Here is a 16,906-nt window from a genome sequence, read left to right as displayed (position 1 = left end):
AAACGTCATTTTGTTTAGCAGTTTGAGTTTTCAATCTTAATTCAAGTCTCATATTTTCACTACAACTATTTCGTTATTTTAAATATAATATAGATCTAAATTTTTATATTTCTGTAAAACATTAAAATATTTTTGATTACGTAACAACAAACGATCTCATTGGAATTTGAAAATAATGACTTAAAACATTAAATGGTAATATCAATGCTTCAATTGTATGATAAATCAATGCTTATGGATTCAGATTATTAGTTTTTCTTATAAGTAATTTAATTGGAAAAAAAGGATTTTATAATACACATTCTCCAGTTTTAAGTAAATATCATTTTTTTTTAAACTAATTTTATATAACGCCGACAATGACAGTTTTTTTTTATGCTATGGCTTCATTGAGAATTGATTTGTGGAATATTTTGTCATTACGAACTTGTTTTGTAATGTAAAAAGTTGGCATTTTTGAATTTGGATTTTTTTTAAAAGCAGTAGGTATAACTATTTGTAATATTCTTTCTGGAATTTATTTTACTAAGATAAAATAGTCGTTACTTTGAGAAAAGCCAGAATATTTTTAATATTCTTATTTGTTGTTATTAAAAATACAGGCTTATCAAAATATGTATATATAAAATTTTTGAGTTATTTCCATTGAAACTAAATTATATAAAACTCCTCTTTTTGTAACGCGATGGACCCGGCACCCGAACGGTGACTCCATGGAATGATGAGAAGTTTCGTCACTGGATGTAAATAATTTTACATGAATTGATAAATAAGTAAAACTGTTGCTTTAAAACTGTATGATTTTTACTAGTGTGTTCCAACAAGTACTTAGCTCAGATAAAACAATGAAGTATTTGTATAAATTACAATTTACTTATCTAAATAGGTTTTTTCATCTCCACACGCACCAGCGACATTGTAAATTCTCCAAGTTCTTTTCGCGAGGTTCGAAGTAAATTGAGTTGATTTTTGCCCTTGTACAGAAAGTCAATGTAATGTAAGTTCTAGAAACAGTAACCATCTCCATTCTAGCCATCACGATAAACTTCGCTTTCGGAAGCAGATCCGGACAAAGTTTTATATACACCTTGAATGGATCAAGGTTTTCTTGACAGTTAGAAAACTTGATGGTTAGAAAACATTGCCAAGAAATTACCACACGGTGGTAACAAGTAAGTTAACGAGGTACCCATCGCGCTAACAACTTTTTTACAATATTTCATGTCCTACATGACACGGGCAGTTCTTCAACTGACTGACAAGATCAAGGATTTGTGTCACGTATCTTCCGCGGTAAATATTGAAGACATCTGAGCGAGGGTTATCAGAACCGGAAATATGACCACATAGAAACTAATTTTTGTTTGCCGTCACTGAAAAAGAAGAATCGCTGCACCTACGTCGATTTTTCAAAATTAATGGGTCATAAGTGGATTATTACAAGAACGTTTTTAAGCAATAATGGCTAAAATACAAAGAAATTCGCCAGTAACTAGAATTTACCCCCTTCACCTACTAAACACACACCGTATGCTTGCGCCCGCTGCTGAGACTTAATCTTCGTTGTATGCTATAGTTGTTGTCGATATTCTTGTTCTTAGTCGTCTTCTTGGTTACTGAAAGTCGTGTCCTTGAAAGTTCTGGACGCTTTGTTCACTATATCTTTCCACTTCCTTCGGTAAGTTGCTTCTCTTGACGCCACTGTTATGGGGAGACCCGATAAAGCCGTGATTAGGCACACCAGTGGCTTGGTGTTCTAATACGTGATCTTTTCCCTTCGACCTTCCCTACAATTAACGACAATCAACTTTTCTAGATTATCTGGCTCGCAGCGAGCGAGCGAGTAATTTAACGGTATTAAAGGACCATTTTTTATGTTCGAATAATTACTTAATCGGTTACTTTGCAGCAACCGTGATCACGGGCAGACGAGGTGATCACGGTTGCTGCAAAGTAACCGAAACGTCGGGATTATGTAGTTTTTAAATAATAAAATCCGCGTAGTAAATCCGAATAATACTAGTTTCATTTAAATGAATACTCGCGAAAATCTTAGATCTCATTATGACACAAATACAGTCTGATATATAAGGCAAAAAGTTAGAAAGATATAGGGTTTTCCATTAAGGGCGCTTGATCTTTGAAATGCAAAAAAAAATACATGTAGGAAAGATATTTGCGAAATTTTTTTTTTATTTGGAAGGTCTATCGACCCCATTATGTATATAATATGACATCATTTAAATGACCGCCACGGCTTCGGTTGGTGGCGCGCACACGAAAGGTCCAATTTTCGATGACTCTGGCGCACAAATCGGGCTGTATTTGATCGATGGCGTGGCGTATGTTGACTTTGAGGGCATCGGTGGTTTGCGGCTTGTTGGCATAGACCTGCGACTTAAGAAAACCCCACAAGAAAAAGTCCAGCGGGGTCAAATCGCACGATCTCGGTGGCCAGTTCACGTCGCCTCCGCGCGAGATGACCATGTCCAGAAATTGCTCGTGCAGAACTTCCATCGTAGCGTGTGCTGTGTGGCACGTAGCGCCGTCCTGTTGAAACCACATGTTGTCCAGATCCATATTCTCGATTTCAGGCCAAAAGAAGTTGGTTATCATCGACCGGTATCGCTCACCATTGACGGTGACGGCCACACCATTATCGTTTTCGAAAAAATACGGACCAATCACGCCTCCGGCCCAAAATCCGCACCAAACAGTCACTTTCTGCGGGTGCATTGCCACTTGGTGAACCTCGTGTGGATTGGTCTCGTCCCAAATACGGCAATTTTGCTTGTTGACATAGCCATTCATCCAAAAATGCGCCTCGTCGCTGAAGATGATTTTTTTGCCAAAATCGGCGTCAACTTCCAACTGCTCTAATGCCCAGTCAGCGAACACACGGCGCTGTCTATGGTCATTAACCTTGAGCTCTTGGGTCAGCTGGATCTTGTACGGGTGCAGGCTCAAGTCACAACGCAAAATTCGCCAAGTTGTCGTCTGCGAAAGGCCGAGTTCCTGTGCGCGACGCGGAATTGACTGCCGCGGGTTTTCGAGGACACTGTCGCGCACAGCGGCGATATTCTCGGCAGATCTCGCGTTACGTTGACGCACGGGAACCGGCTGATTGTTAACTGACCCGGTTGACTCGAATTTGTCCACCAATCGACGGATAGTCGACTCGGCAGGACGATCATCGCGACCGTAAAACGGGCGAAGTGCGCGGAACGTTGCTCGAACTGAAGACCCATTTTCATAAAACAATTTTATGATTTGCACGTGCTGCTCGACACTGTAACCTGCCATGGTGGTTTGGGAGGACGGAATGAATATAACACACTGCATTTGACAGCTGTCACTCAAACAACATGGCCGCAATCAGCTGTCAAAGTTCAAGCGTCCCTATTGGAAAACCCCATATAAATTCATTATTATTACATTTGTTATTTTTTTTACCCTGAGAAAATGCTTTTCCGCATCCAGGCCAGTTGGGGAAACCGACCGCGGGTATGTGGGACTCGCTGCTCCCGAAAGATGGTAAATGGAAGCAGCCTCTACCCACTAAAAACTCAGCGATACTCCCTCTTCACCGCCATTGGAGGAGCCACGGGAACTGTTTGTATGACTTCCGCGACTCCGCCGACAGTCTACCTGCCGTGTGGGTCTAGCAGGACCGACTCTGCAAGAGTGTTTTTCACCCTTCTATTTCTTCTTTACGGCACGCATGGAGTATGATGCGTACCTTAACCAGCTCGGGGACCCGGTACAATGGGCGACGACGTCCCCACGCCGCCACCCCGAGTTCCCAGGATTATTATTACATTTGCTTTAACCTGTAGGTACCTGTTGCGATGCGTTAATTATTTGTACTAGGTACATTATATATTATATTGAAATACTTATATGTGTTGAATTGCATGCTTATTATACCAAGAAAAACACTAGGAGATCAAAATAAAAAAAAAAAAAAAAAAAAACACAAGTATTTTTGGGCACCCAATTTTTTTTGATTCAACCTATGTGCCTATATGCCGTTAACAAGCCCATACGTGATAACTAATCAATTGTTACGTTTAGAATAGAACTGAAGAATGTCAAAAAAACTATTTGTAACAAATTTTACTCATTGGTTGCAGTCAAAGTAAACTAATTTGTTTCCATTTATTTTACAGCAGTTACTGAGTAGATATTAAAAAAATACCGCTAAAGATTGTTCGTTTGTTAACTACCATTGGGATAGTAGTCCCGAATCCTTATTGTTTGAATTGATGCTGCTAATTCCATAGAATCTAACAAATGCTCTTGATGAGATCTAATACTTTAGCGAGTATGAATTTAAACGTAACGCGTAACGCGTAAACGCGTTACGTAACGTAACGGTACGGATCCTACAAAGTAACCGAAACGTCGGAAGTATGAAATTTTTAAAAATAATAAAATACGCGTAGTTATCCGAAAAATATTAGTTACATTTAATTGCTCTGAATTATCTCTGAGGTACATACAGATGTATCTTGACTACAACATTAGAAATGACATACTTCGAAGTCATGAATTTTATACTATTACCTATTTAATGAACGCTCTTTTGGCATAATGTTATTTTTTTTTACTCTACTTGTGAGCGAGTCCTACGGGCTGACCCCCTGTCGTCTTAGAGAGAAGAACAGAAGCAGGCGGATACGCAACCGACTTTTTCATATGTTAGTTCTGCTTTCATGCAACCTGCTTTGCCTGAGGAATGACGGAGCAAAAAAAGCAGTCCTCTCGCTGTCTCTCTGCTTTCACTTTCTGCCGGAGAACATGTTCGCAGAAGGATTTTCCGAAAATACCAGAAGACGCTCGGAAGTGATAGGTTGAGATCGATCACAGGAGTCAATACAAACGGTTACGTGGCCTACGACAATATAACTGAACTTTCCTATCACTGTACCGTTCTACTCTTTACCTAAATATTAAATTACTTTTTCTGGTAATATTGCCTATTCGTTCTTTCTAATAACATCACCGTACTACGTGACTGTAACCTATATATATCGCGATCTACCTTAGAGCTTTAATCAGTGTACAAAAACTATATAACCTAGCCTAGCCGTACATATTTCTATTCAATATATTTTATTCATTGCAACTACATACTTCAAGAGTAATCATGTAAAGGTTATCGTTTGTAACTAAAACATTTCTTAACCTTTGACACCATCTTTTTGTCGGTGTTGTCTTTATGTGTCACTAATTATTGAATCTTCTGTTAATAAAGCATACACTTCTAGTTTAATTTAATTGAAACACTAAAATTTGTTTTTAGGTGACAATTGAACCAGGAAGACATAGGGCACATTCTATATTCATTTGAATGTTATTTTTCATTCAAAAATCTTAGTACTTTATAGTATTAAAGTAGGTCATTGAATGACAACCGACGAGTTTTGGGCATGTGGGGTGATGATGCAAACATCTGCTAAGAACACTGATTTTTCTGCTAATCGGAAAAAACCGGATGGGACTAAAGGACTTCCAAATTTTTGGTTACCCTGTATTAAATCGTGCAGCTTGATGTGGAAATGTACGAAGAAATTGTTTGATCTTTGAATTGACTTATAAACTTAAGATAACACTATTGCTAACAGAAATTTGCGTTGTAATACTAATCCCGGAACGTTTCCAAGCTTCCAACCAAGCGACAGTATCGATCCCAATTTATCAAATACTACTAACGCTCCGTATTTAGTGTGACGATTGACGCGTTCACGTAAAAGTTTGGAATTTTTACACACAAGGCCGGCAACGCGTCTACAACCCCTGTGTTGCAGACGTTCATGAGCGACGGTACCTACTTACCATCAGGTAGGCCGTCTGCTTGTTTCCCCTTTGGGACATAAAAAAAACACTTAGAAAGTGATGGGTTCAGCTCTTTAGACATTATCACAGGGAAATCTACAAGGTCTATGGAATCAAAATCAAGGAATATTTTTTTTAATTTTATAAAACGAACTAAACAATATAGAGATTTAAATCAAGTTAATATTGTCCGATACCATCAAGTATTAGTCTCAGATATTATTTTTCAACAATTTACTTACCCAATAAAAGAATTTAAACGAGTCATTCCTGTATTCAATATTAGTGAACAATTCCATCCGACTAAAAACGCCAGAGTCCCGTGCGAAAGAAAACAAGGCCCTGCTTTGGTGAGGCATTTAATAAATGAACATACAAAAAAAGTTTTAAACATTATATCACTAGGATCACCTTAGTCTATACTTAGGTATGTGATGCTTTAAGGTCTACAATCTCTTGGTAACACTATAGTAATACATCACAGCCTATAGGCATATATAAAAATAAGTTCAGAGAATTGTTCCCCAACCGGGGTCGCAACCCCCACGTGAGTTATCTCAACCACCATGCGAGTAAATTCCAACACCCTTTTGTCATATCAAATCTTATTTGCTCGTTTTGTGATACAGTGCCCTAAATTTTAGTCAACCAAATCATACGGAAGTGTTAGGCTATTATGACTACTGAAATTCATATTGGCCGTATTGAGAGACAATATATAATGTACTGTATAAAATAGCACCCAATTTTACTTACAAAGACATCCTTGTGCATGATTGATTGATAGCAGACAAAGTCGGAGAGCGGACCTAGTCTTTTATAAAACAATGTTAACAATAAATAAGTCTAAATTTCAAGCTTATCGTGAAAGTAGAGCCGTTACAGATACAAACGGTCGACCTAAATATACAAAAATAATTGATTTGTAAAGTGAACATTTTTATTTTAATTAAAATAGCCAACGGTACTAGTTTCATACATGCTATTTTACTAAAACAAGTGTATGTGCATCTGTGACAACATATCTTCTGAATAAATGTGGATTGAGTTTCATGTATAGGTGTGGGAAATACATACATACAATGAGAAATGCTATGAAGTACTGTGTATAGATGCAAAATGTGGGTAGATTTGTATATTTGTATGATCATTGCATAGTTGAGGGTTGCAAATTCTGATACATGTGTATAGTTATTTGTATTATAAAAGCATTATATATATATATATAATAGAAAGGTGGGTTATGGACAATATGTTGATTTGAATATTCTTCCATTATTTCGATTATATTAAAAAAATTACAAGAATAAAGAGTCACAAAATAAATTGTTTGCAAAAAATTTCTTGTCTTGCTTCAATATATATAAGTATAAGAAAAAAAAATTACTGGGTATTGATGGAATTTTGAGTACAAAAATAGTGATTAAAATATTGTTAAAAAAAAAATCAATTAAAATTAAATGCAGCACTTAAAATATACAATATTGTGTTGACAGTTACAAAATACTATTTACATAATTAAAATAAGACTTAGAAAAGGATGTCTACTAAAATATAAAAATAAGGTACTTGAAGTACAATTGAGCTTTTCGATGTGGCGACACTGCCAGTACTAATTTATAAAAAAAAATATTATCACTGGCAACTTTCAATCGACTATTACATACTTTTTAAAATGATAATAACCTAGAAATATTGTTACAAGCAACACTTTATATATTGGCATATAAAATGACAGAGTATCAATTAAAATATATATATATATATAAATCCGTCAAACATAGTTATACTTAGCTACATCTATACTAAACTCAACATATCAAGTACAGATCTCCTGAGACATGTCTTTTATACTCAAATTCTGTATACTGTCAAAGTCACTAGTTCCATTAACACCGTCACTCAAGTCACTTTGCAATTCGCTTTGTTTGAATTGCAAATCAGTACGTAAATCACTTTGTTTGAATTGCATATCCGTTTGTATGTCACTATGTTTGAATTGCATATGTTTATCTAAACTAGATTTCTGTACACACCTGTACGAACAATGGGCGCATTTGACCGATTTCTGTCTAGGCTTGTAGGGCTTCACTTGATTTTTGATATCCATTTTGTCGCATTCGGTCAGATGACGTTGCTTGTGTTTCGTAAGGTTCGTCTTTTGAACGCACCTATAATTACACATATCACAGCTGAATGGCTTCTGGTCGGTGTGCAAATACATATGTTTGACTAAATTAGGCTTCTGAACCGTCCTGTAATCGCAGTAGGGGCATGCGAATGGCTTGTAACCCGTGTGAGTCCTCTCGTGGACAACTAAATTATTCTTTTGAGCGCATTTATAATCACAATACTGACAGCTGAAAGGCTTCTGTTTCATGTGCACTAGTATGTGCTTGGCCACGTTATTCTTTTGACCTGATTTATAATCGCAGAACGTGCACGCGTACGGTTTCTCGCCTGTATGTGTTCTTTCGTGTATTTTCAAAATGGCGGGAGATTGACATCTATACGCGCACTGTGAACAACTGAATTTACCCAATTTATCTAAATCACTATCAGCACTTTCACAGTTCTTAGAATGTTGTTTTAATAACCTCTTCGATGGGAACACTTCGTTGCACTTGTAACACGCGTACTCACCTTTTATATTCAACGCGAGTTCCTCTGTTATTTTGTTATGCGAACTAGAATCGTTCTCATTTTTTTCGACGTTCACGTAATCGTTGTAATCGTAGTATAGTTTATTTTGATCGTTAGGTTTCAAATTCTCTTTGGGATGTTCGATTTTGGTATTCTTTTTGACATCCTCTTGTTTCTTCTTTGTTTCGTCAGCGTATGGACTGTTATTGTCGTATTGTCTATGAACGACTAGATTCTGTGGATTTTCCCGCGCAATTTCTGGATAGTTCTGTATGTATGGGGTCCGGGAATATAAGTCTATGGTGTTCAGAGCCGGTATTGATGTGTTATTGAATAACGAGTACATTTGTTCATGTTGTATTGAACTCGTCTGACTGTGATCGTTTTGTTGTAACTCATCTGAAATTATGATAAAAATATCCATTAAAATATGATTCATTGCATTCTAAAAGTTATGTTATATAATATATTTAATAAAAATATAATTCATTTTAACATACAAATTTGTTGAAGATATCATGTATCTAACAAATCACGTCACTATTTTGATGACATTTTTTGACATTTAATATTACCATATTGATCTTTTTTTTAAAAATTAAAACCATGATCAAAAATATACTCCTTTTAAACATGGAATAGAATGGAAAAAACCTTTTCGTTTCTTATATATTTGTTGATAAATATTTAAGAGTTCAAGTTAAATTGGTGATATAATATTAAAACCAATTGTAGGTATCGCAGCAATGACAAGAAAGTCATATATACCTATCTCTCCCAATATACCTATGTAAAAATATCAAACCTTTTTTTTTAATTTAAAAATTCTCAGTTATATATAGCATTTGATTACATTATTTAGTGTAAAATTTTAGTATTCAAAGAAAATAGAAGACTTATTAATTAATAATGCCAAATATATATGTAAACTTGATCTGAATGTCAAAGTTAATTTTTAAGACCTGTTCCTAATATGACCAGTTCTATAGAAATGGAGAGAAATCTCAAGGTTACTTCAACTGGAATATAAGCTGTTCATAGAGACTAAAAAATACTCACAGAAAGGCTGAATTTTACATATATATATATATATATGATTATTTTAATTATGTTTATAACTACACATCTACGTTATATTGAAATACTACCTAAATACTACCTACAAAGGAGTATATGTAAAAACAGCTAATGCGTTTTTAGTAGCTCTAAATTTTTATATGGAAAGATATTAAAATTCAAATATTTTAACTAAATTTGTTTGTAACTATGTGTATTTGTGTCTCTATCATAGGAAAATGCTTAACAAATTTTGATGAAATAACAGCAACATAGCTCAGACGTCCAGAATAAGACATAAGACAAAATTTGCCCTCAACTCCATGTAGATTCCGAAATATCAGGACATAACAATTGTATAGTGTATGAAGTCACGTGACACACTATATATGTTACTTCCGGTTAGTCAACATATGTACAGTTTACACTTTATACATATCTCTCTGAACCCAAATTCTTAAGTGTAGACAAATCTAGCAAAAAATTTCAATACAAATTTTGAGAAGGATTCGAACTTGCGTCATTTGAGACATCAAACCTTAGTATCTTTGTCAACTGAGCTATTGCGTCCCTATTTCATCTTACAATATCATATTTTTAGACATACCTATTAGTTTTATATAGCCTACCTCTCCAAAATACTTCCACCTAACTCCAAATTTTGTCTTAATGGTCAACTATTTCATGATAAAGGTGTATACTCACTGTTGACGGAAGCTGTATTGATTCCTTGATTCAGGTTGTCATAGAAATAGCTATCGTCATCTTGTTCGGATTTTATGTGGAAAGGCATGGGTAGTAAGTTCTCATTTTGCTCCAGTACCCTGTGATCATGTATGACACCAGGATTCAATAGTCTTTGATCCAATCGTTGGGCCAATGTCTGATCCAATCTTTGGGCCAATGTCTGATCCAATCGCTGGGCCAATGTCTGATCCAACCTTTGCGCTAATGTTTGATCCAACCTCTGGGATAGCGTTTGATCCAATCTGTCTGAATCCAATCGCATGGCTATATTCTGTTCCAATCTTTGAGCTATGTGGTGCTCCAATAAATGATTATCAACAGAATGAATTATAGGGCTTCGTCTCCCTTCATCGTGACTTAAAATATTCTGATCTAAGCCGTGTCTACTCAGCTGTGATAAGTCGATTTCGTTAATCAGCTCATGTGACAGTTCACGACCCATGTTCTGTGTTAATTCGTTGACTCGACTTAAATTCTGAGTGATCTCCGCATTCCTTGACATTTCATGTTCATGTAAACTCTGTATTTGAGCCAAGCTGTTCTGTAATTCGAGTTCATTGTTAAGATTGCGTGCCAGTGTTATATCAAGATTTCTCGACAGATTCTGGCTTAGTATATCCTCATGGCGGATTTGCTGAATTTCATTCGTCATTGGTAACAATTCCATGTCCATGGCCAGATTCTTTGAGAGATGTTGCGGGAGATCATTATAAGTGAGTGATCGTGTGAGGTGGTTGGTCTTCAGCATGAGTGTGGACATTTGTCGAGGGGATATCGGTAATTGGAAGTTGTGTAATGATCCATTGTTGAGTGTGGACTGCACCGCTTGATGAAGTTGTTCCATTGATATCGCAGTATGCTGATATTCCGTTGTATCGATTTGATGTGATTTTTGTAGCTGGAATATAGAATTTAATGATTTTATTAAACTAATTAATATATAATATATTTACCAAGAGTGCCTCATCCTCAATTCTCTTGTTCGGTTCAGGAATTTGAATGATATTGGCACTATGAAAAACATTTATCCATGGTTAAAATAATACTGGTCGGAAAATCATGAATGAAAGAAATTAAGTCATTGATTCCCATATAAACCTAATTCAGTGAAGAGATTTGAGTACTTAGCTATCAATATAAATAATTTATTCTATGAAGAATAACTTTAGAAACATCATGACAATAGAATGCAAAATTATTTTATTAATCATTGTTATATATTTTTCATCATTTTGATATACTCACGTAGGAGGAAAAATCTGGATGTACTTACATGTAGATTAAAAGCACTTAATTATTTACTCATTTCAGTCATATTTAAAATTGGTTGGTTTTATCATTATATTTTAATGAAAATGTATACAATATTTTCCCAAAGACACGTTTTATTTCGAATATCCTGCTTATTTGACGTCTTTTTACGTAAAATAATGTTTATATGAGTGAGTAATGACAGAAACCAGATGTCCAATACTATAAGGAAGTTGGTCTCACTATTTCTTTTCTTTAAACTATAAAGTATATACCTGGTTTTATATTCCAGTCTTATATATAAAAATCTTTCTATTTACATACTCAGTATTTACAATTAAAGACGTCTTGTATCAAGAGTTTATATTTTCAATAGAATTGATTTTAAAACCTTAAATTAATGTTCTACATGACACTTTTACTTACGTTTTGCATGTATAATTTATAATTTTCTTCCTCCAACACATGATTATCCTCTCTCTTAACAAAATCCATTTCTAAACAACTTTTAAATTAAAAAGAGTCTAACGTTCAAATCATAACCTAACAATGCACCAAACTATTATTTAATAACATAAAACATTCACACAAATTTGTAGGATATGTCCAAATATTGAAGAGGTTACGGAATTACATGTTTCATTTAAAGGTCAAGTTTATTCGTAAAACTAATAAAAAGAAAAAGGTTTTTTTTGTTCGCTTGACGGACGAAAAAAAGGAAGCTGGTCATAGACAAAGTAGAAAATCCGTCAACGAACATCTGTCGTTGTACTTAATAGATGTTGCCACATTAAAGCTTTTAGTTTATTTTAATTATAACACCTTTTTAAAAATATATATTTTTAATAATTATACTGACATGCATATATAAAATTTTTTAATTGTTCAACATTATACATACATATTATAAAACTATTATATAATCGAATATTCTAGATATTTGCAAACGACTTTGAAACATTGACAGTTTACCTGGTTTTAATGTTTTTGTTACCGGTGAGAAAACTTTGTACTGAAAGCTCAAAATTATTTTCGAATAGTCCTGTCATAATTCACTCGGTGTCTTCTGTGTTACGTACGCAAAGAAAGTAAGCACCTTAGACAATCATTTTTTATTTCCTATAAGTTATAAAAAAATCTATTTATAATTAAATCCATTAAAATATTTAGCAAGTCAATGGCAGTATTGAAGTACCCATTTGTTTATTATAATAAATTAATTAATTATTCATCTGCACTTGAGACCGCATTATCACTTACTCAGAACAGTTTTGCAAATCTTAGGTTGAAAGGAAACTTATAAGTGTATACTTTTGCACGGCTAAAGATCATATTTAAAACAACCAACCAATAAAATGTGTTTTTATAGATTTATATCGATCAAGCAATGATTCTAAAATATGTTAAGGATTTGAATAAAAATGAATCAAGCAATCTTGAACTCTCATCAGACTGTGCAGTGCTTAAAGTGCTGTATTCAATTCAAATTTTCTGATACCCTATGAGCTTCTAACTTACAAGAGGAGAAAAGGATAATGATTTTGATAATTTATTGAGATTCGAAATTTAAAACATTGTTTATTATAATATTAATAACAAAATTACATTATATTATATCTGTATTAATTGAATATTTTCCATATAGTTTTCTATTGGACTTTTAGTCTTGGCATAGTTAATTTGTCAAGAAGTGTGTGTAGAATTTTTATTTATTGACCTTTCAGCTCTTGTTTTTTTTTTTTTTAGTAAAAACTCTTTGTTTGTTGCTTAATGTCACAATTAAAACCCTAATGCAGTTACTAACAAGAGTAAATACTTTCATTTGATTGCTTGGTATGTTATACTTGGTAAAGTTTTGTGTACTAGGACCTCCTCATTATAGATCATCGTCGGCTATGTCGAAGTCAGCGTTGGTGATACTCGCTCAAGGTGCAGAGGAAATGGAGACGGTCATCACTGTGGACATGTTGCGCCGCGGTGGTGTAAGTTAATAAAAGTATTGAAAAATATTATATTAACTAATTAAGGAAGATTAAAAATATTGCGGTATTGGTAAGATTGAATTTTGTTGAATAAAAAGCTAGATCTGATGTCTTATGTGAAAAAAATTTACAAAAGTGTGTCATATTAATCTCAAATTAGTTATTTTGAACGATATAGTTATTGAAAACTTATTATATCTGTTACCATTATCTATATTTGGTGTGGGAAATCAATAAATTACATAATTTCCTTAATTCCTGACGTCTTAACTGCCACGGTTCACAAATTATAGCCGGGTTACAGACAGACGGTTTCGGTTATTAAGGATTCCCATTTGTATATGTTTAGAGAACCCTAATAAAAAAATATCACAATTAAATGAATTGAACCAATTGATAAGTATAAAAAATTTTGTTATATTTAAAAAAAAATGATTTTTAACTGTCAATAACTCAGTGGAATATATGACAAACATTTTTTTTTTTATTATAAAGCGATAATTAAGATGTCTTTCAGCCGCTGAATAGACTATAAAACAAGTTTAATATGTTTAAATGAAACTAATATATTTCATTATTTTAAAACCTCATATCCCGACGTTTCGGTTACTGTTCAGCAACTGTGATCACGGGCAGACGAGATGTGGTCACGGTTGCTGCAAAGTAACCGAAACGTCGGGATTATGTAGTTTTAAAATAATAAAATCCGCGTAGTGTATCCGAAAATATATTAGTTTCATTTAAATGAATAAAACTCGCGAAAGTCTTAGATCTCATTAAGTTTAATATGCATTACCCAGTAAGTTAATTTTTGCCTAACCTCAGAGTGTGAATTGTTTACTGTGATCGTCTCCAAGAAATAATGTTGCAAGTTAAAAAAAAAATATATATTTTCCTAGTGTCCGAGGTACAGTTCAGATTTCTTTTTCAATGTTCAGCGTTACTTCCGGTAATGTTCTGCAAAACGTCTGAGGCCAGTATTTATAGTTTTCTAAATACAAGGTCATACTTAAATGTTGCCATTACAAAATTACAATGATGCAGTATTATAGTATACATAATCAGTCATAAAAAATTATTTTAAATATTATAGTAACGTAATTAGTACGGCACGGACGGCGCCACTTGTAACACTAATTGTGATACATCCACACTTCAGGTTTCTGTACACCTCTTTTAACAGTAGCTTCATGTTTCATAGGATCTGATGATTGACAATGGATCCTTCTTGGTGATACAATCCAATATTATATGCCACGCAGGTGACAGTGACCCTGGCCGGTTTGGACGGTGGTTCCCCGGTGCTGTGCTCGCGTCAGGTGACCTTGGTCCCTGATAAATCCTTGGCTGATGCATTGGCAGCTCAGCCTCAGTATGATGCTGTATGTATATATATATTTGTTTTTATTTACACTTGAAGTTTATGTAATAAAAATATACAACATCTCATTCTTAAATTCAATGATTTTTTAAATACATTAATTATTTATTCAACATAGCCTGAAATTAAAATTTATATTACTTAAAATATTAATGTTTCCATCTGCTCCTTCTCTATATTTTATAATATCTTAAAAAAACTAATAGTATTATATATAAAAAGTATTAATATTTTTTTGTTGATTTAATATACATGTGTATATATTTTTAAGGTAATACTGCCCGGAGGCCTTGAAGGATCTGAACGTCTCTCTAAATCAAATATTGTGGGTAGTTTGTTAAAAGAACACGAGAGCAGTGGAAAAATCGTCGCGGCTATATGTGCTGGTAAGATATATATTTATTATTCAACTACGATATTTTTTTATTTTTTTTATTATAACTAGCTAGGGATGTGCTAGATATAACTATAATAAAAAAGTCGTATGGAACATCATTACTGTGAAAAAAAATCATTAAATATTATATGTGTACTTATATTGTTTAATTTCTTCGCCAGCCCCGACGGCGTTCGTAGCGCATGGTGTTGCCATCGGTAAGAGAGTGACGTCATACCCCACCACCAAGGACAAAATAACTGCTGACTATACCTACGTGGAGGGGGAGAGGGTAGTTGTTGATGGCAACATTGTCACCAGCAGGGTGAGTATGAGACGGTTATCGAGAAGGAAACATCATTTTCTTTACTCCTCTTTAGTTATACTATGAATCACATTAAAAAATTACCATACATTTTAAGAACTAACAAACATGACAAACTGTTATTAATTTTTTAAAATTATCATAAGGCTAAAAATACTTTACATTATTTTGGAAAAGAGCTGATACACTGCTAGAATGATTTTAACAAAACATCGCCAAGGATCATCGCAAGGAAATTGGCGAACATCAAAAATATTATCGAAATGGGTCGATCTCTTTAAGAGTTACAACGCCATAGACAGATACACACAGGCATGGAGTCTAACTCAAAACACCTTTTTGCGTCGAGGCTTAAAAAAACGTTTTAAATGCCCGTTAGAATGTTAAAATGTAGTATAATTTAGAGTCCAACAAATATAAAATTCTTTTCTGAGGGCCATATTGATAGAATATGCTTATGTCTCCAAGGTTAGGTGTAATTGTGACAAACATACATACATACATACGTAAATACTTCCCGCACATAAAGGACTTTAGGAATTATTGCCTCCGGGATGAGACACGATGGCACTGCAATTAAAAACGTTTCTTTACAAGTGGCGCCATCTGTGCCGTACTAACTATAATATGCTATAATCCTTAGAATGGTTTTTCTGACTGATCATAATTACTCATGACACTGAACCGTCGTGGTTCTGTGATGGCAACGTTAAGTGTGGACTTGTGTCTGGAGACTATGAATACTGGCTTCAGACGTTCTGTAGGACATTACTGGAAGTGACGCTGAACATTAAGGATCTAGACGAACTGTGGCTCGAAGAGTTATTTATGATTTTTCTTTTATCCAGGGTCCGGGAACAGCTTACTGGTTTGGATTGAAGCTGATTGAAATGCTGTGCGGTGAAGAGAAGTCGGCTCAGGTGGAAAAGGGAATGATTATTGTAGGGTACTAGAGTAAGGATATATACATACAGTGGAAACGTTAGACGTTTTAAGATTTACTACGCTTAGAACGAGTGTTGTTGTTTCTTTAAACCCTATCTAGAATTATGTGCTGTTTGGCGTAAAATTATCTTTCTAACCATGAAATCATTCATATACGGGACATTGGACTGGTGGTGAGCCTACGAGCTTTTATTTCCTTTCTTTTCCTTTGCTCCGCATACTGCGCTGTGTCACACTCAGACTAGATTTGGTTCTGCTGCAAGAAATTCTCCTGTATTTATACAAAACAGCGCAAGGCCTCTGATTGGCCGACCAATCAGGTTGCTCACTTTTCGGCCAATCAGAGACAATCAACTACCCGG

The 16,906-nt window shown here is 34.5% G+C and overlaps 2 protein-coding genes across 2 annotated transcripts; one reads left to right on the top strand and one right to left on the bottom strand.

The window, feature by feature from the left end:
- Nucleotides 1–6,181: 6,181 nt before the first annotated feature.
- LOC116776606 (zinc finger protein 33B-like) lies at nt 6,182–12,259 on the bottom strand. The gene is made up of 3 exons (XM_032669838.2): nt 11,962–12,259; nt 10,243–11,182; nt 6,182–8,880 (listed from the first exon to the last, which is right to left on the bottom strand). The coding sequence occupies exons 1-3, from the start codon at nt 12,028–12,030 to the stop codon at nt 7,658–7,660; spliced, it is 2,232 nt and encodes a 743-aa protein (XP_032525729.2). The 5' UTR covers nt 12,031–12,259; the 3' UTR covers nt 6,182–7,657.
- A 204-nt stretch (nt 12,260–12,463) lies between these two features.
- On the top strand, nt 12,464–16,616 carry LOC116776547 (protein dj-1beta). Its single transcript, XM_032669748.2, has 6 exons — nt 12,464–12,623; nt 13,418–13,517; nt 14,780–14,899; nt 15,170–15,284; nt 15,457–15,599; nt 16,448–16,616. The coding sequence occupies exons 1-6, from the start codon at nt 12,517–12,519 to the stop codon at nt 16,550–16,552; spliced, it is 690 nt and encodes a 229-aa protein (XP_032525639.2). The 5' UTR covers nt 12,464–12,516; the 3' UTR covers nt 16,553–16,616.
- Nucleotides 16,617–16,906: the final 290 nt, after the last annotated feature.

The sequence above is a fragment of the Danaus plexippus genome, chromosome 30, assembly GCF_018135715.1.
Source record: "Danaus plexippus chromosome 30, MEX_DaPlex, whole genome shotgun sequence".
In the NCBI taxonomy this organism is placed as follows: domain Eukaryota; kingdom Metazoa; phylum Arthropoda; class Insecta; order Lepidoptera; family Nymphalidae; genus Danaus; species Danaus plexippus.
The sequence above is the reverse complement of the archived record's forward strand: the minus strand, read 5'-3'. Positions and strand labels throughout refer to the sequence as shown.